General features: G+C 42.5%; 1 protein-coding gene and 1 long non-coding RNA gene across 3 annotated transcripts in view; one reads left to right on the forward strand and one right to left on the reverse strand.

Moving 5' to 3' along the window:
* Positions 1-21,427, reverse strand: part of LOC112841651 (multidrug resistance protein 1) — a 74,467-nt gene extending 53,040 nt beyond the window's left edge. Inside the window, exons 1-23 of one of the 2 annotated variants that reach the window (XM_019364492.2) lie at positions 21,151-21,426; positions 10,422-10,489; positions 10,137-10,224; positions 9,618-9,753; positions 9,484-9,520; positions 9,192-9,383; positions 8,797-8,968; positions 8,583-8,707; positions 8,261-8,432; positions 8,042-8,155; positions 6,856-6,966; positions 6,640-6,765; positions 6,109-6,312; positions 5,856-6,026; positions 5,418-5,579; positions 5,146-5,322; positions 4,495-4,641; positions 4,305-4,409; positions 3,965-4,042; positions 3,729-3,812; positions 3,448-3,651; positions 3,243-3,343; positions 2,452-2,592 (exon numbers count right to left, since the gene is read on the reverse strand). In XM_019364492.2, the coding sequence (XP_019220037.1) occupies positions 2,452-2,592; positions 3,243-3,343; positions 3,448-3,651; positions 3,729-3,812; positions 3,965-4,042; positions 4,305-4,409; positions 4,495-4,641; positions 5,146-5,322; positions 5,418-5,579; positions 5,856-6,026; positions 6,109-6,312; positions 6,640-6,765; positions 6,856-6,966; positions 8,042-8,155; positions 8,261-8,432; positions 8,583-8,707; positions 8,797-8,968; positions 9,192-9,383; positions 9,484-9,520; positions 9,618-9,753; positions 10,137-10,224; positions 10,422-10,480 (2,906 nt within the window). In that variant the 5' untranslated portion in view covers positions 10,481-10,489; positions 21,151-21,426. Of the gene's footprint in view, positions 1-2,451; positions 2,593-3,242; positions 3,344-3,447; positions 3,652-3,728; positions 3,813-3,964; positions 4,043-4,304; positions 4,410-4,494; positions 4,642-5,145; positions 5,323-5,417; positions 5,580-5,855; positions 6,027-6,108; positions 6,313-6,639; positions 6,766-6,855; positions 6,967-8,041; positions 8,156-8,260; positions 8,433-8,582; positions 8,708-8,796; positions 8,969-9,191; positions 9,384-9,483; positions 9,521-9,617; positions 9,754-10,136; positions 10,225-10,421; positions 10,490-21,150 lie in introns of both variants that reach the window. The other variant, XM_019364490.2, reaches the window with a different exon arrangement.
* LOC112848212 (uncharacterized) lies at positions 13,376-14,218 on the forward strand. The gene is made up of 2 exons (XR_003222212.1): positions 13,376-13,483; positions 14,039-14,218. It is a non-coding gene; the product is annotated as an uncharacterized LOC112848212 (long non-coding RNA).
* Positions 21,428-26,950: the final 5,523 nt, after the last annotated feature.

The raw sequence follows: 26,950 nt of genomic DNA on the forward strand, positions 1-26,950 counted from the left end.
ACAAATACTATGATTTGGCAGACACTATGATTTAGCAGAAATACAATGTTTTTGCAGAAACACTAATTTCACTCAAATACTATGAAATAGCAGTAATACTATGATTTGGCAAAAATACTATGTTTCAGTACAAATACTATGACAAATCAGAAATACTATGACTTAGAAGTAATACTATAACAAAAGGGATTCCTCAAAATTACTATGAAATTGCAGTAATTCTATGATTTGGCAGAAATATTATACTTCCTACAAATACAATGCTTTGTTACAAATACTATATTTTGATTTGAATACTATGATTTGGCACGAGTAGTATGATTTAGTACAAATACTACGAATTGGCAGAAATACTCTGACTTAGTAGTAATACTATAACATAACAGATATACTGTGATGTTGCAGACATAGTATGTTTTTGCACTACTCATTTGTAGTGAAAAAAAAAATGTTAACCAAGGTGGGATTAAACCCACGACCTTTGAGCTGCAGAGCCGTGTCATTACTGATTGCGCCACCTGGAAAGGGGGCGGGCGTCTAAAACACAGAGACTTGAGGAGTCAGAATTAGATCGCGGTGAGAGGCGAAAAACGCCGTTTTTTGGAGTTACAAAACGTCGTGTAACTCAAAAACTAGCGGCATAATTCTTGTACTGGGTGAATCAGCGGACTTTGGTGTACTTTGACTGCGATTTTCATTGCTCTTTGTACCTCCGTCGCGGAGATATGACGAGAGAAGAAACGGCTTCATTTTTAATTAAAAAAAAAAAAAAAAAAAAAAAAAAAAGGTTATTAGAATTATTTATTTGTAGTGATTATTTTCTTGTTTGACTTTATTAATTCTTGATTATATTTTGATTACATTTCTGATGTGATTAGAGCAGAAATAACTATCAGCAAAAGCACTTACATATAACTCTGTCACTCTGTGCTACATTACACCCCCAAAGGCTGGATTTCAGGCCTTTTCCTTAATTTCTGACTGCATCAGGGCTGAGGAGTCTCGTTCTTCTTTACATTATTTTACCGAATGTTATTTTAACACATTCAAAATAACCTACAAAATGAAAAAGATTCTTAAAAAACGGTGTGAACGAACGTGTGTCTACTCATTTTTTCTCAATCAACGACACACCCACCAAGGAACACGTCTGACCAGAAAAAAGAAAAAAAAAAAAAAAAAAAAAAAAAAGAAACGGCTTCATTTTTGGAGTTTGAAAACTGAGAGGAGGACAGATTTCCACCCCTCAAACACACGTAATTCATTGCTCAACGGTAAGATAATTGTAAAAACTGCTTCCACTGTGAGTGTCAGCAGTGTCTGAAGATATATTGGCACAAGCCTCATGTCCTAACTTTGCTTTATTAAGGAGATATGGTGATTTGAAAATGCCTCCCGTTACAGAATTTCAGCTCTGAATTTCAAAACCTCCCCATACACTTTGAATGGGGAGTTGTCAGACCATGTGTCACTCCGAGGCAAATTGCGAAAAAACGGTAAATCTCACAATAAAGATAGTGACATTGTCTGAAAGCCAGCAAAAATACCTACGTTTTGATGTATAATTTGTGGGGGTTGAGTGGAAATTGAGCGAGTAGCAAGAAGTTGTTTAGACATGAAGAGAAAATTCAGAACGGACCAGCACTCACTCTGACTTAATTGCATAGCAACCATAGCAACGCATGTATTTTCTGAAAAATCACAATTTTGCAACTGAAAACTTAAAGAGAGATAAGATTAAAACGGTAGAAGATCTGAAAAAGCTGAATCAGACAGGAATAGCCCAATAATCTGAGAACATTTTAAAGTTTGAATGGAGTTTCTAGGTGAAAGGCATGAGGACGTAGTTAAGTTTCAAAGACAAGCAAGTTTTAGCAGAATTGTGGAAGTTTCCCATTCATTTCAATGGGACAAATTAAAGGAAAAAAGTGTAATATTTTAAAAAGTATAATAGTAATAAACACCAAAAGATATAGCCGGAATTAGCAGAAATAGCAGAACAGTTTAGAGTTTGAACGGAGAAAATCGGCTGAAAACTGAGGGAGTAGTTAAGTGCCGAAAAACGGGGCAGCAACTTGAAGAATAAAGTTTAAAACAGGAACTCAATAGTGTGGAAGCCCTTTGAGGGCATCCACACAATAAAGAGAAATAGGAACTCAATAGTGTGGATGCCTTTGAGGGCATCCACACAATGAAAGCAGTGGCTCCTCCCAGCAAAGGAGAGTCTGATGTATTACCACAAGTATCTGTCACAGTGTACATTTAAAAGCCACCCCAACCCCCCAAGCTGAGGCTCTTCATGTGCTTCTGACTAAGGTAATGATTAACAGCCACATGAACAGGTTCTGTCCATCAGAAATGCTTTGTTTGGATGTTACCCGCCATGCAAACTGTCAGGTCTGGCTTGTATCTTCATGAGGAGATTAACAGACAATGTCTCAGTTCACTCACAGGAAGACATCTTCGACATCCATCCTTCCAGCTATAATGAGCCAAGCACCAAAACGGAAACAGGCCGCATATGCGAAATAGATCATCGCCTGGGAAAAGGAGAAGGTGAGGCCGTAGATGTGTGCCATTTTCTTTGAGTTTCTGTAAAAACATGAGAAAGGTGGCATCAGAACTTGAAGAGCGTATGTTGGAATCAAACTGTTAAATGTTATCATTGTGTTACTTAAATTTGTAAGTCTTAGTTCAAACAGCATGATCAAAGACATTCCTTTGTCTCTGACCACCTCTCCAACCAGTTTGTTGGTGGGGGAGGCTGTAGTGTTTTATTATAGGCACATCCTATCTGAAGGTTCTGTTTTCTTGTGTAGTAAGCTTCCTGCTTTTTTGACCCTTTTGGTGAGCAGGAGGTCACACAAACGCACCCCCAAAACACAAACACACACTTACATACACACACACACACACACACACACACGTGCACACACATACACACATAGTGCCTTATCTTTTAGAACCATGGGGGGGTTTACAATGGGAGGTGCTTGTGTGTATTGTAACTGTTTTCAATAAAAGGCCAGAGTCGAGGTTGTCTGTGGTTGGATTCAGAGTGCTTTCCTGAGACACCGAGCGGGCCTCCCTTGCTAGCAAGTAAAAACCGGTTAAAGATGTTCGTCTTGTTTCCTTGCTTGTCGTTAACGGGAATAAGTTTCTAAACCAGCGGGGCCTGTGGAAGCGCAGACCCAACAGCGTATAATTGAGCAATCAGGTCCCTGTGGTACAAATTATCCTACTTGTAGGGCACGTCGAGGTTCTCCTGATACAAAGCTTCAAACTTTTCCTCTCTTGTGAGGCAGACCACGGTGCGGATGTTCTCGATGGCCTCTGTGGCAATCTGCAGAGACGCAATGCAAATATCTCATGAGTTCAGAGTTTCAACAGACTGAGCCGTGAGGAATTTTTACTTTCACTCTGGCACATCTCGCACCCAATCCTCACCTTTCCAGCCTTCTCCAGCTCCTTCTTGTCTTCAGCAGCGTGTCCAGCAAGCATCTTCATCTGAATGGCTCCAGCCACTGCAATGATGGGCACCAGAGACAGGAGCAGCAGAGTCAGCTCCCAGCCGTACACAAAACCCAAGATCAAACCGGTGCCCATGTTGGCGAAGTTCTGAGCGAGCATGGCCATACGCACGCCTGCAGCCTAAATGGATGATTTGACACTTTAGTGTGAGCCTTTGGCAACCTTTGGCCAGCTGTTGGGCTGTTGTTCAAGCTTACCCCCTGCACTTGGGCTGCATCTGTGGCCAGTCTCGTAGTGAGCGCACCAACACTGTTTTTGGGTTGGTCAAACCAGCCCAGATCCTGCAAAGGAGATTTGAAAGAAGCACTGAAGGACCTGACCAGCTTTCATTATGGCTGCCATGTAGATAATTGGTTCACTTTAGCCACCAAAAGAAATTTATTTTTCAACAACATCCTCCCTGCACTCTCATTTGACATTGTCACTTACATACCTGCCTCATCATGGACTTAAAGGCCCCCAGTCTCAGCTTCAAGGTGAGGACCTCTCCAGATTTACCAAAACAGAAACCCTGTTTAAAAAAACCCAAAAAACCCAAAAAAACAACCCCCCATGACATTAGCACACGTGTCACATCATCCGCATGTGTTTATGCTGCAACACCAGCATCCTTTAAACTTGTGTGCACTCTCCTAAAGTTTGACAGGGACATGTGTTACCATTTCCCTTTCATTTTTAACCTTTTTATTTATTACTTACTAGCAGGATATAACAGAGTTTACCAAGTTTACCACAAACCCCCTTCCATCAACTGCATGTGTGTGTTTGCATACCTGTAGAAACATGGTGACAAAGGAAACTGCTCCAATAGCAGCAAACATGAGGGAAAAGAAAACTGATCTTTGTCTGACAACGTCTTGGTCCGGTTCTATAAACACCTGAGGGGAGATAAAAAGATCAAGCTTTCTACAGTTGCTGAAAATACCTCCATTCAACACGAACATGTTATAAAGAGTAACCTACATTGATGATCTTTGAGAAGACGACGGCAAACGCAGGCTGTATTGCACCATTGATAATGGCACAAAGGGTCCCCAACAGAATGTATGGCAGCTCTGAAGTGTTCAGAGCCATCACTTTGAGGAACGACACAGGGGGAACGTCTTCATCCTGTAGACAGGAGGAAAGATTAAAAAGGCTTCTAACTCAAGTGATGAATGAATGGTGTGTATAAGTAGATTCTCAGCATGAAAATGTCCCAAACACATTGCTAATGCAGTAAAAGCATAGTTGATAGAAACATACAATAGATCATCATCAGGCTAGGGAGCCCAAACCAACATTATCGAATCAGTGTGGGATCATCTTGACAGAACAAAAGGCAGCAAACATCCAAAGAAGAGTTTTGAATGTCCTTCAAGAAGCCTGGAGAACGTTTCCTGAAGACTACTTAAAGAAACTGCCTAAGAGAATAAATTGCAGCTCCAAGTTTTAAAATAAATAGTACTGTATAATTCAATTATTACTTGGCAGAAAAAGTAAGAGGAGGTGTGAACACTCATCCAAGTCAAAATAATAATAAAAAAATTTAAACAACATCTTAGACTAAGAATAGATTTTTCCATATTTACTTCACATTCCTTTACTGATAGAAGGATTTAGGTGTTTGCTCACCTCCAAGTTATCACCAGTCAACTTTTCCTTTTCCTCTTTGTCTCCTTCTGAAGCTTTAAAGGATGCGCCTTTTGTGCTCTTCCTCTTGAAGAGAGAAGACTCAGACAACGACCTGATTCCTGGGCTTCTCTCATCTGCAGACTGTTCATGCTCCTCCTCCGCATTTTTCTGAAACGTCTTCAGGAGGAAAACCACAAATGCAAAACAAACAAATAAAGACTGGGTGCTGTTGAAGTTCCCATCTGCTAAAACTGCCTGTGTGCAAAAATTACCTGCATTGAGACCAGCGTTTGGTAGACTCCCCTTCCTTCCATCAGCTCGCTGTGAGTTCCCACCTCTACAACCTTGCCATCTTTGAAGCCGGCAATAACATCAGCGTTTCTGATTGTTGAAAGGCGGTGAGCCACGATTAGTGTGGTTCGACCCAACCGGACCTGCACACGGGCGAGTTTGCGTGTTACACCAAGTTAAATGTTACTAGCATGCTGCTCTCAAGCATTTAACATAAACTTAAATTATTGCAGGAGGATAGGTTTGTGTGTACCATGGCTCAAATCCACAATCCATGCGGGAGACATTTATACAAGACTATGAATCAAGTCAGATTGAGCGGAATGCTCCTCTGGACATGAGTTAACATTTCTGCTCTGTCTTTATTTATTTATTTACAGTGGCCTTGAAACGAGAATAAAGTAACCGTTGATCCGTACCTTATCAAGCGCCGCCTGCACGATGGTCTCACTCTCAGCATCGAGCGCAGATGTGGCTTCATCCAACAGGAGGATTTTGGGGTTGCGGACTAAAGCTCGGGCGATGGCGATCCTCTGCTTTTGTCCTCCGCTCATCTGAGTCCCCCGATCTCCCACCAGAGTCTCAAACTTCTGCTCAACACAGAGAGTCCAATGATTAGCAAGTGGTGATCAATCATTTACAGGGACAGAGGAATTGTAAGTATTGGCCTACATCGGGTAGCTTCATAATGAAGTCATAAGCATTTGCTTCCTTGGCAGCTTGTTCGATCTCCTCCTGCGTCACATCGGTTCGGCCATATCGGATGTTCTCGGTGATGGTGGTGCCAAAGAGGATGGGCTCCTGGCTCACCACCCCGATCATCTCCCTCAGGTGTCGGACGTTAAGAGAACGAAGATCGTGACCGTCAACAAACACCTACATGGACACACACGACACTCAGTTTACACCGTTGTGTAGATTCGCTGTTTCCATTTACTAGTTTATGCGGAGCCCTTTATACACAGAAGCAAACAAACCAGTTTACTGTATTTAAGCAAACAGACTCAACTTTCATAAGGAGTGTCCAAAATAAACAAAGTTCTTTAAAAGAAATCCACCTTATCATCTACTTTAGGCTTTAAGCTGTTAAAATTGAAAAAGACAAAAATAAATATAAAGGTCTGATTTCTGAACGGTTAAGTCTGCACAGGACTGACCTGATTTGTACATCTTGCACTTCAAAGTACTTGAGGTCCCACTTACGTTTCCTTCCTGAGGATCGTAGAACCGCTGCAGCAGCTGGATTGTGGTACTTTTACCACAGCCACTGCTTCCCACCAAGGCAAAGGTCTGCCCCCTCTTCACAGTCAAGTTCAGGCCATTTAACACCTACAGACAACATGAGTTTGGGGATATAAAAATGTCAGCATGCTATTTTAGCATTTTAAAGTACAGTATACAGCGGCTATGAGAACATACTTTGATATCGTCCCTGGAGGGGTAGCTGAAGTGGACGTTCTTGAACTCGATGTCTCCTTTGATGGATTCAGGTTTGTAGCCAGCCTCTGAATAACTGTCGATACTGGGGACCTGTCGAGAAGAGAATCAATTACTGCAGATTTCACTTCTAAGAGGCCGAACTAATACAGCAGAACAGGGCTTATTCTTTTCATAACCTCAAAGAAACAATGGGAGGAAATGCTGTTAGCCCTTCAGTTTCAGATGAGCGCGTTCAGAAAGCACAATGTTTATTTTCACAGCGCTTTACGTTTTCACTGCATCTTCTGTTATTCTCCCTTTTGCCTTGCAGCTGACAAAAGCTGAGCTCTGTTTTGGCAGAATTTGACTTATGTCTCACCTGGAAGCCTCACCCTTTAGCACTTCACCCTTGAACATAAGAATAAGAAGTAGCCACAATACAAGAAATGATTTCAGTGTGAAAACAGGTAAAACAGAAGTGACTTTCAAAGGCTTAATATCCTCCCCTTCAAGTCTGGAGCAAGGAACACGTTTCAGAGAAGATCCCCATTTTTTTTTGCTTGAGGTTGTGTGCATTTCTGTTTGTGTGCAAACAAAAGTGCTGCTCAGGCTGCAGTTTCTCAGATGGGGCCATCCTTTATCTGCATTTCTAAACTAGCATGAGTCTGTAGTTATACACAGAGACAAACACGTGCAGCACAAGCTAAACATAGCCCCGCCCCAGAATAGCAACAGGCAGGAGTTGACCCTGCAAGCCATTCTTCAAGTGGCTCAGTTAAACAGACTGGTTATGCTCCAAGCTTCTGTGGCCATAGGAGCCCCTTTTAAATTCTACTAAAGCTCATTTCACAAAACACTATCCGCCATCTTCACAGTGTCTGCGAAACTGATGATCATACTCGAGTTTTAATTACTTTTTCGAAATGAGTCTGATTCAGCGAATGGAAGAAATTTACAATAGCCACAGCTGTGCAACGTCAACTGAATGACCTGCGGTGTCTTCAAACAGCAGGAGCTCCAATTACAGCAAAATCCAGCTCCAGGTTGCTGGCAGCATCAAAGCAGCTCACCGGAGCGCCACCGTAAAGCAGCATGTTTGGTAATACAAAGTGGCAACAGGGCAACAACATGAATGGGTGAAAAAAGAAAAAAGTAAGCGTTGAGTGAAAAACATTGCACTTCTTACGTGATCAATGATGTTGTATACTTTATACGCAGCTCCCCGAGCACTCGCAAAGGTCTGGATGTTGGGAGAGGTCTGTCCCAGTGAGAAAGCGCCAATGAGCACAGAAAAGAAGACCTTTAAAAAATAAAAATAAAAAAGCGCACTGGTGTTAGACACAGTAAAACCTCCAAGTCACGTGCATGTTTACTGTACAAACTAACAGGTGACAAATCTACTCACAGTGAGTACGGTTCCAATCGTGTACTCTCCATTCAGGATGAGTGTACTGCCATACCAGAAGGCCAGAGCATAGGACAGGTAAATAAAGAGGAAGGTGACACCCATGGAAATGTTAGCAGAGATCGCCTTCTTTATTCCCATCCTCTTAGCATCCTCTAGGTTCTTATGATATCTAGAGTGCAACACAAAGAGCACAGTTAGGGGCAAATATAGTATAAAACACATTTTTAAACTCCACAAACAGTGGATTTCTGCCAAGACTGACCACATCTGCACAAATAATGGCATTTGAGGCGGTTGATAACAGTTAAAGACACGACACCTCTCAATCTCCTTCTCTTGACCACTGAAGGCAAACACAGTCCTGATTGAAGAGATCACCTCCTCGGCTACAGCACCGGCTTTAGCATATGCAGTCTGCTCTTTACTGGTGAACGATGTGAGCACCTGTACACAGACAAAAGGTGGTGATGCATACAGAGCCCAGGGTGTTTTAAGCATCAGAAACACAGGAATAAACTTCTGCAGCAGCTTACCATACTGAAAAGAGCAGCAGAAATGCCAAGCACGGGGCTCACAGCCAGGATGACCAGAGTGAGCTTCCAGCCTTTGCTCAAGCCGATGATAAAAGACACAACAAAGCTGGTGAAACCCTGGAGCAGCATCCCCACCTTGTCACCGATACCTTCTTGGATCTTATAGACGTCACTGCACATGCACATATAAACATCAAGCTCCAGTTTTGAAAAGTCAGATACTTTCAAATACAAATGACAGACACACTCATCTCCATAATGCCATTTATTCAAAGCATCCTTCAGTTTCAGAAAGTTAGAGATCTGCATAGCTGCTGAATATACTTCTAGCATGTTTAATTAACACACAGCGCTGTGGGACCTTTAAAATCACACACTTCTCATCTGTTACCCACTCTGTGAGACGCGTGTTGAGCTCTCCCGTCTCATTGACGTCAAACCAGCCAATGTCTTGCCGCATGATTTGGTGGAAAAACAGGATGCGGATGCGTTTGACCTGCCGACCGGCTGCCAGGGCCCAGAGGGCCACCTGTAGGTAGGCTGCAACCAGCACCCCAGCTCCCATGATGGAGAAGTATATGGCATGGCTGGGAGAGGACAAGTGACAGATGCGGTCTGATAAATCTGCTTCAGTCAGTCTCTCCGCCTGATGAGGCAGCTATGAGGTGTCAGGCTGTGATGTCTTACCCAGTCATTTCCTTTTCTAAGGTGCTGTTTGTGGAATCTGAGGACACAGGAAGGAAGAACAAAAGAGTCATTTTACCCCTTAATTATTATTGCCGAGCTACCTGTGTGCACACACGCCTGCATCTGAAACTCACTGGCTGCCTGCGCTATGAAGCTGTCCGTCATGTCGCCAAGGACAATGAACATGAGTGGAAGCACTACGCCGTTTGCCATTGACATCACCGTCCCAGCTATAATCATTAAGACATCCCAGCGGTCTGCAAACCTAAACTGCACACAGAAAAAAAAAAAAATTTAGTGGGAAAAAGTTCAACTGAAAGCAGCTTTCATCTCCTCCCTGCAGGGGTCTGGTGGAGTTCACTGAAACAACGGGAGGATGTGCCTCACTCCCATCCTCTCTTCCCCGTTCAGCACACACACCTTGCTGTTATGCTTGTAAGAATTTACAGTCTTACAAGATAACTATAAAGAGTCAAACCAGCTTAAAACACTGCTGCTCCCAGTTTGTCTTCACATGTACACACGCACACTCCAATGAAGAAAACTTTACACACCAGAAAATAAAAAACAATAAAATGAGCCTTGGAGAAAAATAAGTGTATAACCTGTTTGTTTTTTCTGGCAGCAGGTGATTAGTATGAAGATGAACCTACCACTTTGATGGGGCTAACCATGGGCATCTTAGGAGGCTTCTCCTTTTTCTTCTTCTTCCCTTTCTTTGAGTCATCTTTTTCAGTCTCCCTGGAGAATTCATAAATAGCATGATGTCAAATATCTCCCAAATTTTCAATTTCAAAGCTCAAAATCCCTTAAAAGTTCAAGCACCGATTTAAAGAAAAAAAACAAAAAATGAACTACTTCAAGAGTTTGACTCAAGTCAAACCGTCACGTAATCAGTAGAAAGGTGATTTTAGGAATTTAGAGTCTTTTCTTTTTACCCTGTATTTCCATTTTGTTGGGGTTTGGCTGCAGACATTTCCATCTGCTCCCTCTCCATGGCTGGGTCCTGTCAAAATAAAAGCCATCCCATAAACATGCCTTTACACTTTGGAATACCTGCAATAAAACACAGTTTGCGAATTTAAGCCTTTACAAAACTGAAATCAGGAGGAATTTGAGGAGTGGAAAATGTCAAAGTACAGTAAGTCCGTGAAAACCAGGGTGCCTGTTGGATGGATTTGGAAGAAAAAAATGCCCCCCCTCAACAACAACAGTTAGTCTATCAGCTAGTCTTCTTTAAATATTAAAATGATATAATTTGCTTTAGGGAAGTTGCTTAAAGTACAAGTAGAGCATTGTGATAACAGTATAAATCATTCACTTATCGATATAAAAGTATATCTCATTTTAAATTTGTTTTACATTTCAGTGTAAAGAGCTAAGACCTTCAAAAAACATTGAATTTTACCACTTAAAAATCACATGTTAAACGAGTTAATACGTTTTTAGACGCCAACAGTTTTACACAGCTTCGGGGTTTTTTCCGGATTTCAACATTTTTACCTAAAATGAAACCGCAGAATATGGGCAGAAATCTGTGTCATCAGAAACTGAATTTGAATAAGTTAAATTCAAATTTGAATTGCTTGGATTGAATCTGAATTGTAACTTGAATAAATGCTTTTAAAAATTGAAAATGAACTAGCCCAGTGGTTCCCAAACTTTTTTTGCCAGGCCCTCCTTTTTTACAAGACAAATGTTCGCGCCCCCCCCCCCCGTACAAACACATCCTCCAAACACACACACCCATATTTTGCTCCATTGCGGTTTATTTCACACCTCAAACATTTAGTAAACAATTAAGCAAATACAAGTAAACGGCAATAAATTACAGGTATAATAAAATATACTACTAACTCTTTTACGCTACGTCCACACCTACACGGGTATTTTTGAAAACTCAGCTGTTTCTATGCGCTTGGGCCTTTTGTCCACACGTAAACGGCGTTGCGATTCACCGAAAACGGAGATTATTTAAAACTCCTTTTTTGCGTTTAAGTGTGGACGAGGATTACAGAGTTCGTCACATCAAAGGGATGTGCCTTTTTTCACGTCACGCTGTGCGCACGTTATTGTTTACATGAGATGAATTGCAGAATAGCAGATAGAGACAAAATACTGTTAATCTGACTATCTTCAGGTTTTACACGCTTACATATACACACGCAGTTACTGTCCCCCCATTTAGAAAGGCAGAGGCGTCATGGTGTAATTATTTTACGTGTAGTTGTTTTTCTCCTGTGTAATAATATTCAACATTGCTATCTACATTTTTCAAAAAACGCCTCCCTGTGCAAAATGGGTTTAAACACATAAACAGCTGTGGGATACTGTTTGTCCGTGATTTGAACAGGGGGAACAAATTACGGCAGGATCAGCCTGATATTATTTGTATCCCACTGTAACTTTACTGTATAAAGAGCTAACATCATGTTAGCTCTTGATTTTTAGTTCACAAACACTTCTTGTAATAACTAACTACTCCTGTCAGGGGTAGTTAGTTATTACAAGAAGTGTTTGTGAACTAAAAATCAAGAATGTGGGATACTGTTTGTCCGTGATTTGGAGAGCACAGCGCTGCTCCCGACGCAGGGAAACTAATTTTGCAGGGGAGCCCTACCTTGGCACTTGTGCAGGTGAAGCCAAAGAGAAGATATGCTTCACCATATTTTCCTGTCTTTGGCTTGGAAGGAAGTTGGTTTGGAAACATATCTGGCGATGCTTCATCTCCTGCTTTGCGTTTGTGTGGGAGCCCCGTCAAAAACCTGTCCACAGTGTCCAAGCGCTTTTTTTTTTTTTTTTTTTTCCTTTTCATACTGCGCCCCCCTGCAATGGCTCTGCGCCCCCCCTAGGGGGCGGGCCCCACACTTTGGGAACCTCTGAACTAGCCTAATGTGAAATTCAATTTATTGGTTTGAAAATGATCATCACTAAATTGAAATTGAATGTTATATTTTGAAAATGAATTCATTTGCCATTAAACCGTATTTTATCCTTTAAAAATTTAGCTCTCGAATAATTTCAGATTCACTTCTCACCATTCCGTTTCAGTTCTACAATTCAGTTTTTTGGGACTTACATCCGGTTCAGGTTTAAGAGTAATCAAGCACAGATTAATTAGTGATGTGCGATACTACTGATTTCCTTTCCGATCCGATACCAAGTAAAATTCAGGGTGGTATGACGATACTGATCCGATACCGATACTTTGTACAAAAACTTAATGTTTCATTGTATTTCATAATATATAATTGCATTATGTAATTGTAATAATAATATAGCTTCATAATGATTACAGGACATCAGACTACTTTTTCTCATTGCTTAATAATGCAGAATAATCATATAGAAATAAAAAACCTGAAGTTGTGCGCTATTTGAGCATGTTGCCTGCCTGCAGCTCTAAAGGACTCCGCAAGGGACGTCTGTCTCGCCCTAGCAGCACCTGTCCCTCTCCTCCTCTTCAGTTCGCCTCAACATAAGCTCATCATATTCTGTGATATGATTTACTCTGAGGTGTTTGAAGAGGTTAGTGGTCTTGCCACATGTATCGCAAACCGCGTCTTGGCTGTTTGTGGAGGTATCGTCCACACATGACTCCGTTTATGCTCAGCCATTGTTGTGAGTGCAGTGCACATGCCAGGGGCTGCCACACATTTATACAGCCGTGTTTCGCATATGACAATGAAAGGCATAAGATTATTTAGACGATCTGAATGATATAGTGTCTTTCCACTGCGTTCCAATGGGAAAAACTACAAATTTACCCCCAGAGTACTAAAATATTGATATTTTAATATGAGAATCGATTCTAGAACATAAATTACTAGTATCGGAAGAATCGATATTTCAATATCGATCCGCACACCACTAAGATTAATTGAACTACGTTTTACTAGCGGACCGAGAGTGTTACTGATGGGAATCTACAGCACCTTGAGCTAAATTAAGACTTCAGAAGTCATTCGTCATGTCGAATGACCAGCGGATAAACTCTCAGGTTCGTAATAAATGTATTACATGTATAAGAACAAGCGTCATGTTAAAAAATGATAGCTGTACAGTAACTTTTATGCTTATTGTAGCTGTTAGCTAAAAAACGCTAATTTAGCATAGTTTGGATTCAGCTTTGACAAATATGATCGACTGTTTCTAGTAGAATTCCAAAGTTGTCATCTTGTACCCTGTCACAGCCCTGTATGCTTGCAGAGACCCCTACAGTAGGGAAACATGCAAACTGGTGTCCAAACCTTTGTATTTTAGCTTTATTTATGTCTTACACAGCATCCCAACTCTTTAGCTAACTTAATAAATTTAGCTAAATTGAATAGTTAGTCTAATTCATTAGTGCAGCATTACTGGATCACCTCTGTTTGAAGTGATATGATATGTGACTATCACTGTGTTTAACTACCATAATAATTCTTAGGGTACTGAGTGCATGCTTAATTAGGTTTTTTTTTGTTTTGTTTTTTTATATAAACATACTGCTCCATTGCTATGTTTGACGGGCTGAAGTTGTCGGGTCACCTCCTAAATCGACCATCTTTTACAGGTGTTTTGTGCCAGAAATGGAGTGTCCACTGAAGACTGAAGATACGGAATCTCTATGCCTTGCCATTGATCCCTCTTGTGCCTTCATCTAGACAAGAGACATTAACTTAACCACTCTCACATGCTCTGTACCTACATCACCTTTCCTGACAGTCGTAGCTTGGCTCATCTGAGGGTGAAATTATAAGAATGTGTTATTTTGCAAAGTGCTCTCTAGGGTTCCTAAATAAAATATGGCATTGAGGTCATTTCTTTTGAATTAATCCCTTCTTCTGAAATATAAGAGCCTCTCCTGGTTTTAATGGCACTTTGGATTTCCTTACTTTCTGTTCCACTCCCAACCCCAAATAGATGCTGACAAGCTGACACAGTAACATGGAAGAGGGAAAGAAGTTGGAAAGGACTACTACAAATAGGGCTGCTCAATTAATCGAATTTTAATCTAAATTACAATCTGGGTTTTCAACGATCATTAAAAATGACTGAGCCGATTATTAGCACCTCCCTCGTGCTTTACTCTCGTGCTGCTCCGTGTGGCAAATCGAGCGCACCTCTCTGCGTTTCGAACACGCGTCACAACAATTAAAAGGACCCGAGGGAAGCTCGGAAAGCTAAGCAGAAGTTATTTGGAGAGGAGAGGATAATGGCTGCTGAAGAAAGAATGCCGTTGGTTGAAAAGAGAGGTAAAACGACTTCAGTGGTGTGGAAACATTATGGGTTCGCGGAGTCAGACGTGGATCAAATATTGTGCAGTATTTTGAAGTTCACTAAACATAGATGTTTACATTTTTCATTTATATTGCAAACATTTGCACTGTTATCAGTATTTGCACACTATTTTATATTATTTTTTGACAATCTTTAAAGCCATTATTCAATACATTGTTAAATAAATATCGTCAAATAATCGAGATCTCAATTTCAGTGAAAATAATCGTGATTATCATTTTTGCCATAATCAAGCAGCCCTAACTACAAATAAACCTAATGCCTAACAATGAAAAATGTAAAATAAGAACAACAACAATGATAATAATAATAATAATAATAATAATAATAATAATGACAAAAGATGAAGTAACAAGTTTTTTGTTTATTCCAAATGATCATCCAGATGTCTGTGACATGTGATGACAAACACCATAATGGAAGGCCTTTTTCATCACATGCTTAAACTCATCATATATTTTTGCATATGCTGAACAGGCAGTCAGACATGCTGTAACTGTGGGGTAGAAAACTGCATGAACACCATACAGCAAGGGTCTCAAACTCCAGTCCTCGAGGGCCGCTGTCCTGCAACTTTTCCATGTGTCCCTGTTACAACACACCTAGTAGGTCATTAGCAAGACTATAGAACTTGACTGCATGCTGAGTTGGCAATTCAGCCATTTGACTCATGTTACAGCAACTCATGAGTGAATGCACATGGTGCAATAAAAGTATTTTTAGAAGTATGTGTTTCCAAATACATACATTTACTTAAATTTACTTGAGTAAGGTTAGGGGTTGCCACCTCAGCATGCAGTCAAGTTCTATACTCTTGCTAATGACCTACTAATTGTATTCAGGTGTGTTGCACCAGGGACACATGGAAAAGCTGCATGACACCGGCCCTCGAGGACTGGAGTTTGAGACCCCTGTCATACGGAATATGATAGGTGTGGTTGAACTGCATGAAGACTCTGAAGTTTCTCTTCTCTTCTGGCAGGACAGGAATGTGGCCTTGTCCTGTGAGCCACCGTAAGGATGTACTTAGAGTAGAACTGGACTGTCACCGGCCTCAGGCTCTTCACCTTTTCAAAGACAAAGCAGCAATATTATTCCAGATTCCAGATTAGATAAAATATTAGATATTGTTTACCTGTAAATGCACAAAGAGAATTTAGAAATGTAATTATTGTCAAGAGTGAACAAGCACTGATAGTGTAATCTACAGCTGTGGCCAAATGTTTAGAGAATGAGAAGTGTTGTTTGTTTATTTAGAGAGTTTGCTGTTTCAGTGATAGTTGTATATCATATTATATCACTTCAAACAGAGGTGATCCAGTAATGCTGCACTAATGAATTAGACTAACTATTCACTTTAGCTAAAGTTATCAAGTTGGCTAAAGAGTTGGGATGCTGTGTAAGACATAAATAAAGCTAAAATACAAAGGTTTGGACACCGGTTTGCATGTTTCCCTACTGTAGGGGTCTCTGCAAGCATACAGGGCTCTGACAGGGTACAAGATGACAACTTTGGAATTCTACTAGAAACAGTCGATCATATTTGTTTGTCAAAGCTGAATCCAAGGCAAACTACGCTAAATTAGCGTTTTTAGCTAACAGCTACAATAAGCATAAAAGTTACTGTACGGATATCATTTTTTAACATGACACTTGTTCTTATACATGTAATACATTTATTACCAACCTGAGAGTTTATCCACTGGTCATTCGACATGACAAATGACTTCTGAAGTCTTAATTCAGTTTAGGATGCTGTAGATTCCCATCAGTAACACTTTTGGTCCGCTTCTTCTTCTTCCATGTTTAACAGCAGCTTGCATCCAAAAATGTTGCATTACTGCCATCTCCTGGCTTTTAATCTTACTTCACTCCTGAATCCTCAGATCCTCTTGATGAGCCCATTCAGCAGGGGTGTCAAACTCAATTGCACAGGGGGCCAAAACTCAAGGCACACTTTAGGTCGCGGGCCAAACAAGATAAACATTTATTGAACACACTAAAACAATGTTTTTTAAACATAAATATGAATAAAAACAGACAGGAATATTATTCCAGATTAAATAAACTTAACAAAATAAACTTTAAATATTTTGCTCTTCATAAAAATATATCCTGTCAAAATTATGCAAGTTAGAAATATGAACATGCTGCCAAAAACCCCAGAAAAAATAAATGAAAGCATACACAAGGTTCGAGCCGCATGTAGACTGAGCTGGGGCATTGCTTCAGGAATGGAACTAATAAACTGTGCGGGCCATTCAGTGTCGTACTTTGCCTTGAGTGTATCATTACACTGCAGCTCCATCTGAATCTGCACAGGTGCAGTTCAGCAAAGTCCGCTGACTTGGTTCAACATGCAACAGGGAAAGTGAGGCAAGTTGCACTGGTGCATCTGTGACAGCTTCACTTGAAATGCCTTCACCGCATCATACGTGCCATGTCCATGAACTGACAGATTTCCTTGCTGAGCTCAAAAACTATTGAGAACTTTTCCCCAACTCAGCAAACGGACCTCTGTATGACAAGGAATGTCGGCAAACTCTGAATCTATTTCCCACATAAAAGACTGAAACTGACAGTGATTTAAACTTTTAGCTCAGATAAAATTTACGGTTTGTGTTACGGTGATCATTACATGCTCCATTTTTAGGACTTTACCACACAGCCTTTCCTGGTGTATCATGCAGTGATATGCTGATAACTCACCGGTACAGTTCTCTTCCTGCATCTTTACTCGCATCCTGCTGACTAGCCCGCTTTTTTCAGCGCACAACACCGGCGCTCCATCTGTTGTAAGTCCAACAAGTTTGGCAGTTTCATGTCGGTTACACTTTGACATACGTTTTAAAAAAAAAAGTCTTTTCCTGTCGTTGTCCCGTGCATCGATTTAATGTTCAATATTTCCTCTCCACGGATGAAGCTAGCCAGCTGTGCAATGTCCATCATGTCTATTCTTTCACCGCGGTCAAGTGAGCCGTCATTTGTGAGCCGCGGTCAAGCCAGCCGCTTCTTATCCGCCGCATAAATTTCCTTGCGCTTTTACACCAGTCTTTACGGTAGCGCCTTTTCGCTTTATATCCCGATTGAAAGCCTAGACCCGCGCGCACGTGCACGCGCGCACACAAATTGCAATGGAACAGCCCATTACAGCCATCGTGACAGTCTGGTTGCATATTCAAAAATTCATTAAAAATCATTCTTAACAGTTGATGCTAAGCTTTCAACACAATCCTCCTCTGGGACACCTACTGTACCTCTGTGCCAAGTTTCACCCAGATTTACTGTAAAATTCCTCAAATTACAGGAAACTTGTATTCAATGCAATACAGTTAATACACTACAATTATGTAAACTTCAAAAATTAATTAAAAATCATCCTTAGTAGTTGATGTCCAACTTTCAACACATCTCTCCTCTGGGACACCTACTGTACCTCTGTGCCAAGTTTCACCCAGATTTACTGTAAAATTCCTCAGAAATTACAGGAAACTTGTATTCACTGCCCGAATAAGAGTACATTTTTTTTTTTTTGCCGATGCCCGTGATGCCGCCCCGGGCAACCGTCCGTGTCGCCCGTATCAAAAACTGCTACTGAACGCAGGTCTGCCACACACCTGTTCGACCAAATCCAGTTAATCTGCGACGCCAGTTAATCTGGAACACCGGATATAAGTCCCAAAAAACCAAATTTTGGAACTGAAATTGAATGGTGAGCAGTAGCGGTTTTTGATACGGGCGACACGGGCGGTTGCCCAGGGCAGCATCGTGGTGGGGGACTGCATCACGGGCATCGGCAAAAAAAAAAAAAAAAAAAAAAAAAATACTTGTATTCATGCTGCCGCGACATGATGCCATATTGGGAATGGCATAGCCACCGATCGGTTTTCTATCGCCCATTTGCTGGGAGTAAGGGCGCCCTCCGTTAGTGAGGTGCGCCTGCTGCTTGCGGCACAGGGAGGAGAGGGCGGGGCGGCGGGGGATTCACTCGCTGGCTGGAGCAGCATCTAATAACCAACTCGCAAAATAAAACAAAATAAAAACAAACCAACAAACACTCTCCCTTTTGTTCGTTTCTTCTCCTCTTCTTTTCTCTTTTTTCTAAACTGAGCACCTGATGGCTTTGAACTTTTCTTGTCCATCTTCCATTGGTTTTAATTTTGCACTCCAGTATGAACACCCATCCCTCAACCAGAGGATCACCACAACGTAACCTAACAGACCTACACCTTAGTTCACAGATTCACTTTGTCTAGGGTGCATTTCTGGGATTTTGCACAACCCAGGATTCAAATCATGAATACATAATGGGCTTGGATTTACAACATTATGAATGAAATGTGCTCTATTTGAAAGCAGCCGGGCCTCCTCCCCTTTCGACGGGTTATGTGTGAGACTTTAAATCATCAAACTGTAAATTATACATTTTAAATTGTTATTGATCCCTTTACCCCGAGTCCTAAAGTGTATATTTATTTTCTTACTCTACTATATTTATTGTTCGTTTATTTGCACTGCTGTAACTGGAGCCTCGTCGTCTCGTCTCTATATGCTGGACTGTATATAGCGGAGATGACAATAAAGTTTACTTTGACTTCAGCAGCGAGCAGGCGCACCGAGGGCTCTCGCGCTCACTTTTCGTGTATAGAATTTTGAAAAAACATCGGTGCAAATTATAAGTCTGTATCATAATGTCCGGTGTTTTCGTGTTTGTTGTTTTGTTTTTATTTTGTTTTATTTTGCGAGTTGGTTATTAGATGCTGCTCCAGCCAGCCAGAGAATCCCCCACCGCCCTGCCCTCTCCTCCCTGTGCCGCAAGCAGCAGGCGCTCCTCGCAAACAGAGGGCGCCCTTACTCCCAGCAAATGGGCGATAGAAAACCGATCGGTGCCTATGCCATTCCCAATATGCGCTGACTGCCGTCGGGGCAGCATGAGTACGAGCATTTTTTTTTTTTTTTTTTTTTTTTTTGCCGATGCCCATGATGCCGCCCCCCATCACGATGCCGCCCCGGGCAACCGCCCGTGTCGCCCGTATCTAAAACCGCTACTGGCGAGAGCCCTCAGTGTGCCTGCTCTCTGCTGAAGTCAAAGTAAACTTTATTGTCATCTCCGCTACATACAGTCCAGTATATAGAGAGACGAGAGGACGAGGCTCCAGTTACAGCAGTGCAAGTAAACAAACAATAAATATAAGAGTAAGAAAATAAGGACCAGGGTTAAAGGGATCAATAGCAATTTAAAATTTATAATTTACAGTTTGATGATTTAAAGTCTCACACACACAACCTGTCGAAAGGGGAGGGGAGCAGCTGCTTCCAAATAGAGCACATTTTATTCATGATGTGGTAAATCCAAGCCCATTAAGTATTCATGATTTGAATCCTGGGTTGTGCAAAATCCCAGAAATAAACCCTAGACAAAGTGAATCTGTGAACTAAGGTGTAGGTCTATTAGGTTATGTTGTGGTGATCCTTGAGTTGGGGGATGGGTGTTCATACTGGAGTGCAAAATTAAAACCAATGGAAGATGGACAAGAAAAGTTCAAAGCCATCAGGTCCTCAGTTTAGAAAAAAGAGAAAAGAGGAGGAGGAGAAACGAGCAAAAGATACAGGTAAGCAGATGTGTCATTGGATAATGGCAGGTCATCCTGAAACAATCAGAATCAGAATACTTTATTAATCCCTAAGGAAATAATGTGGGTTACATTTGCCCCAAGAAGAAATGGTAAAAACAGTAACAGTAACAGACTAAACTCCAAACAATCCATTGTGTTACAGATTTTACCCATTTAAGAAATAGCACTAATATATACAGATCACTCAATTATAAATATCAAGGATTAACAGAGGTGATTATAAATAAATATCAAGAAAATTGACAAGAATATTAAAAGAGCATGTGTAAAAAGGGTGTAACAATTGGGGTGGGGGGGCACCAGAGGTAGTGTTGGCCCGGGGCGCCAAACAGGCTAGGACCGCCACTGATGGTGAGAAGTGAATCTGAAATTATTCGAGAGCTAAATTTTTAAAGGATAAAATACGGTTTCAAAGCAAATGAATTCATTTTCAAAATATAAAATTCAATTTCAATTTAGTTATGATCATTTTCAAAACAATAAATTGAATTTCAAATTAGGCTAATTCATATTCAGTTTTTAAAAGCATTTATTCAAGTTACAATTCAGATTCAATCCGAGCAATTCAAATTCGAATTTAACTTATTCAAATTCAGATTTCTGCCCATAGCAGAAGCTCAGACTGCGGTTTATTTCCAGCACCATCACCGCCTCTGTCTCTGACGTGGTTCAAGTATAAAACCATCGTGGTGGCTCTCACAGTCAAATAAAAGCTAAGTAAAATGTGTAGAAAAGAGTACAGACCCACCGTTTTTTCCCGCTGCTGTTCTTCCCTGCTCTCTGTGGACAGAGATGTCGACCACACGCACGCACACAAACTCGCGCACACTCTTCCTTCTCCTCCTCCCTCACACTCTCTGCTCCTCACGTGGCTTTAGGGCGTCTAGTCGATGGGAGAACTGAAGTGTTATCCCCTGATCAGAGAAATGACTTATGAACGTCTCCTTCTGGCCTGCTCTTTCTTTTTAAATGCCGGACGGTCGGAGCGTGTCCCACCATGTTTGGAGAACAGCCAATTATTGACCGCTGTCTGTCAGCAGCTGTGAGGGGGCGTGGCTTCAGGTGCTGAAGTTTGTGGTAAATACCGTGATAAATAGTTTGTTTTATTGTATTTTTATTTATACCAAGTTAGTGCAAAAAACAGACCATGAAGACTGTAAGAAGGGCAGTGATTTCACTCCACTTTGCTGTGATCTTAATCTTTTTTTATTTTTCTTTATTTTAACGTTATTTTGTCTTTTGGGACAGACCAAAGTTTCTTGTTACATAAGATAAGATGAGATGCTGCGATAAGATGTGGTATTTCTTTTAAAGGAGTGACTGAGTAATGATTGAGTGGTGGCCTTGTTTGATAGTTGAAGAAAATGAGAGAGGGGAGGAAAGTTAGTGATCAGGAAGTCAGAGGATTACAATTTCCCTTGTGGGATCAATAACTCTGAATCTCATTGTACATGTATATATTTACAATAAACCGTATCCTGTTCTATTCTAAAGTATCTATCTATTAGTAAGGAGGAAGTGAGGGCAGTTATGAAGAGGATGAAGAGTGGTTTGTCCAAATGACGTACCTGTGGAGGTATGGGGATGTCTAGAACAAAGGGGACTGGAGTTTTTAAACAGATTGTTTCTCAAAGTCTTGGAGAGTGAGAGGACATCTGGAGAAGGGAGAAGAAGGGTACTGGTACTGATTTTCAAGACAAAAATGTGATGTAGTAACTACAGAGGGATAAAGCTGACGAAACATACCATGAAGATATGAGAAAGAGTTGTTGAACTAAAGTTAATAAGAGAATTGACAAACAGTGAGCAGCAGTATGACTTCATGCTGATAAAGAGTGCCGCAGATGTGATGTTTCCTTTGAAAGTGTTGATGGAGAAGTATAGAGAAGGTCAGAAACCATATGATAGGATGCCATCCTTGTGTGCCACATCACAACAACATTTGCCTCAATTCACTTTATATTGTAAGCAGTGTTGGGAAGGTTACTTTTAAAATGTATTCCACTACAGATTACAGAATACATGCCCCAAAATGTATTTTGTAACGTATTCCGTTACGTTACTCAATGACAGTAACGTATTCTGAATACTTTGGATTACCTATTATATTATCATGCTTTTTACAACTACATGAATGTACTATTGCTGTGTGAATTATGACTTTTACTGAAGGTTACTCGCCATACCAATACCGACTAGATTTTTAAATCTTAATATAAAACAAGTAACAGTAGGTTGACGTTAGGTAAGTCCGCACTTTTTGCAGCGCTCTCGTATCGAAAACTATTCCGCGCGTATATAAAACAGGTCCGCGGCTCCAAACCGTAGTAAAGGGACCTCTGGCTAATACGTTGGGTTCTGTGTCGGGCTCGTAGCTGAAAACTAGCTTTACTTTATTGTCTGGGTCAACTTTGCTAGTGAGAGACAGAGAGAGGCGTTGAAAAGCTGCTCCAACTGAATTTATTGTTTCGGAGAAAAACACAAAAAAGTGTACAGCCGAGTCTTAATAGCTTACTTACAACTGGGCTCGTCAGGCACTCTTTTTGGCTGCAGTGGTTATTATTATATTTGCATGCTTCCATCTCGTGCTTCTGGTCGGTGACAGCTTGTACTTTTCCTTTTTCTCCCTCCCTCGCTCACAGACACATCACGGGTATGGCAGTCCATTCTCCCTGCAGCATGGACTGCCCATGAAGCTACATTATTTATTATATTGCGCATTTTGCTATTTATCATACTGTTTATTTTAATCTTTGTGTACAGCGCTTTGTGACTACCTGTCTATGAAAAGCGCTTAATAAATTAACTTTACTTACTTACATTCTTTAGGGCGATGCCTGTAACACTCTGCCTATTGCCTTCATATTAAATCATTTTTGTGAATAATTTTTTAAAAATATTTCTTCACGTCATTATGCGAGCCGCAAGTAGGGGTGACATGGGTCGCGAGATTGAGACACAGACATAAGAGCCTCTTAATGCGTGTTTTGTTTGAGGCGTGGAAACCAAAAATAGAAAGGGCATAGCCGAACATATGAAACAGGAAAGTACCGCCGTGTAATCCCTTTATTTCAGCAAACTCATATTTTGTATTTTAAATACGTAACGGCGGTACATGTATTCCGTTACTCCCCAACACTGATTGTAAGGTAGATCATAACACATCAGAGAAAATCCCAACAATCACCCATATGAGCAAGCACTTTGGTGACAATGGGAAGGAAAACCTCCAGCAGAACCAGGCTCAGGGAGGGGCGCCATCTGCCGCGACTGGTTGGGGTGAGAGAAAGAAGACAGGACAAAAGACATGCTGTGGAAGAGAGCCAGAGATTAATAACAAGTATGATTCGATGCAGAGAGGTCTATTAACACATAGTGAGTAAGAAAGGTGACTGAAGAAGAGACATGTAGGAGGAGAGTGAGATGGTGGCGATGTGTGCTGTAGGAGTTGGAGTTCAAGGCGAGGTTGTGGACAGACTGACAGATGAGGTCAGGTAGGAGTCTCTTTGGACTATGATCTGTAGTGAGACCAGAGAGCAGATGAAGGACAGCCTGGAGAGGTGGAGGTATGCTCTGGAGAGAAGAGGAAGAAGGTGTAAGTCTCACGCCAGACCGTACCCATATCCGCAGCAGGTCTCCAAGGTGAACAGCCTCTGGCATGTTAGAACAAGGCAGCTAAGGGAAGTCGGCAAGTCAGATCCGTAACTTCGGGATAAGGATTGGCTCTAAGGGCTAGGTTGGTTGGGCTGGGGTGCGAAGCGGGGCTGAGCTCGTGCCGCGGCTGGGGGAGCAGTCGCTCCGTCGCCCTCCTCTCTCCGCCGCTGGAAGCGCGTTGCGCGGCCCGCCTCGCGTCTGCAGTGCCTCGCGTGTCGTACGGCGTGGAAGGCGGGCCGGCGAGGGGATGCAGTCGGCGGTGGCTGGCGGCGACTCTGAACGCGCGCCGGGCCCTTCTCACGAACCACCTCAGCTGCGGTGCCCGTCAGGTCCCCTTCGCGGGGGCGTCTTGGCGGGTCGCCTCGGCTGGCGCCTAGCAGCTGGCTTAAAACTGGTGTGGACCAGGGGAATCCGACTGTTTAATTTCTGTCCACTATGAGATAAAGGAGAACATCAAAAGCCTGATACCTGCAGGCCTGACAACAGGAGATGTATCACTCCTGTAACACCTGTAACATTTAGCAGTCGCCTCGTTGTTCTGACACACACAACAAAACTATTGACTACACTACACACTAACAACACAAGATTTGCACTTAATGTCGCAAATCTCTCACATCTCAAAACACCGCCGTCACTCCTAAAACTTCTCCCTCCCTAAACAACTAAATGCCATGTTGCCATATCATTTTTTGATTGGTCGACATGGTACATTCTTCGACCGAGGAAAAGGGTGGGGTTTTTTTGGTTTTGGCTTTTCTCACAGGCGAGAGTGCTTTTGAGCGTTTTCCTTATAAAACGCAGTTTTTACCGTTTCTTCCCGCAGTAAATATAAACAACGATAGTATTCAGGAAGAAAACCAAACATTGCATACATATATATATATATATATATATATATATATATACATTTTTGTTTGTTTGTTTGTTTTTTTTGCCTGTCCCATTTGGTTCTTTAGCCGTCAGAATTGTTGTCTGAAGACCAACAAGGATGCCCAATGAATTTACTTTGCCAAATGGATCATCACAGCCTTGCCGTATCGGTCCATTTGATCGACCTTTGTTGTTATTATTTATTTTATTTTATTTTCAGTTGTTACAGACGGGACAGACATGACTGGGGGATAGAAAAGGGAGAAAGAAAGATGAAGGAAAAGAAAAACAGAAGGGAAGAGGGACAGTGAGAAAGGGCACTTAAAAAGAGAAAGAAAAAAATCTCCTGGATCACCTGTTGAGAGAAAAAGAAGAGAAAACAAGCAAAAAAAACAAAGCAACATACTAAACACAACACCATCGCATTAATCTAGCTAAGTGTAAACAGCAGTAAATACTAAATATTGAATGTTGTTGTGCAGCACGCAGGACCGACAGCGCACAATGTGCTTTGAAGTAGCAGCCAAGAAAGGTGTAGTTTATGTCTATGAACAGTGAACACCCGTGTGCACACCTGTGTGGATCAGCGCGCTTGTATTCAAAAGGTTTCCCCATGTAACGGTCTGCTAGAGGGTGTGGAGGGCCATAGCCCCGTCCCCCAGGGCATGAAGCAGGCATGGAGGAGATCCAGGCTCCAGACATCCAGAGGCCCCAGAGTGCGAGAGCCCAAGGAGGACCACCGGAGGGGCATCCGTGCCACCCTCCTGGGAAGAGCTGAGGAGAGCCCCAGACGAGGGTCACCCAGTAGCCACAGAGCAGAAGCCAGAGGGGGCTGCACTGGCGTGCCCACCAGCTCTGCGGGCAGCCAGCTGTGCCAGAGTGAACCGAGCCGCAGGCCCAGAGGCCGGAGGCCCGAGGGCCCCCTACGCCCCGGAAGAGGCCTGACCGAGCAACAGGCGCCAGGCCCCGCCAAGTAGCCACCGGGAGTGAGCTGGTACATACCTGAGCGCCCAGCCCTGGACACCAAGAACCACCAACGCACCGACCCCTGAGGGCATTAGTCACCGGCAGGGAGTGTGGTGAGGGGAGATAGGCCTCCATACTTTGGAGGGCCTGGGAGTTCACAGAGAGGTGAAGTCTAAGACCCGACCTGACATATAAACACAGACAAACAGGCACACACAGACCCAAACATGCATTCCCACCCTTATGCACACATATACAAATACTCAGCACTCCCCAACGTAAGGATAGACATAAATGGACATGTACACACAAGGCCCTACTTGTGTGGGTGGGTGTGGTGGAGCGGGAAGAGGGAGGCAGCCAGGGATGGGGAGGAAAAGAAGGGAGGGGCAAGATGCCCCTCCTAGGGCCAGCTCCCCGCTGACCCCAGTAGGTACCCCCGTCCTTTGGCGCCCACCAAGGCAAGGGAGCCCAGACCCATCCAGACCGGGGCCTACGGCAGCAGCACCGCCAAGCCCCACAGGACCCAGGGCAGCCCACCCGACCCCACCGCAGAGGAAACTGTACCCACCCCAACATTCAATCATCTCCCAGACTACACAAGAAAATAGACACCTAGGTTAAGTTTATTCTCCACCTCTCCTATGTCTCTCCCCCACCTGCAGAGTGGACTCCTGCAAGGATGGAACAACCTCCCTGCCAGTTGAAGAGCCCCCCAGTTAGGCCGATGCACCAGAGGCCCCTGCGCCAGGGCTGAGCCCCGTGCACCCACCCGCCCACAACCTCGGCGACACACCAACGAGGACCGAAGCCCCCAAGGCCCAGCCAGAGCCCTAGCACGGAGGCAAAGCACCCCCGAACCCCAAGCCCCCACGCCTGCCCCGGATCCACTCAGGGGCAGCCAGGCTACCAGGCCAGTAACCTACGTCCGCCAGCACCAACCCTCCCCCAGCCCTGCTGCACGCAGCCACGAGGAGAACACCCTCTAAGAGCAACCAGAGCCACTAACCAGGTTATGACCACAACCCCCGGGTTAAGCCCTCCAGGGATAACCT

This window comes from Oreochromis niloticus, linkage group LG11 (genome assembly GCF_001858045.2).
Source record: "Oreochromis niloticus isolate F11D_XX linkage group LG11, O_niloticus_UMD_NMBU, whole genome shotgun sequence".
NCBI classification, from domain to species: Eukaryota; Metazoa; Chordata; class Actinopteri; order Cichliformes; family Cichlidae; genus Oreochromis; species Oreochromis niloticus.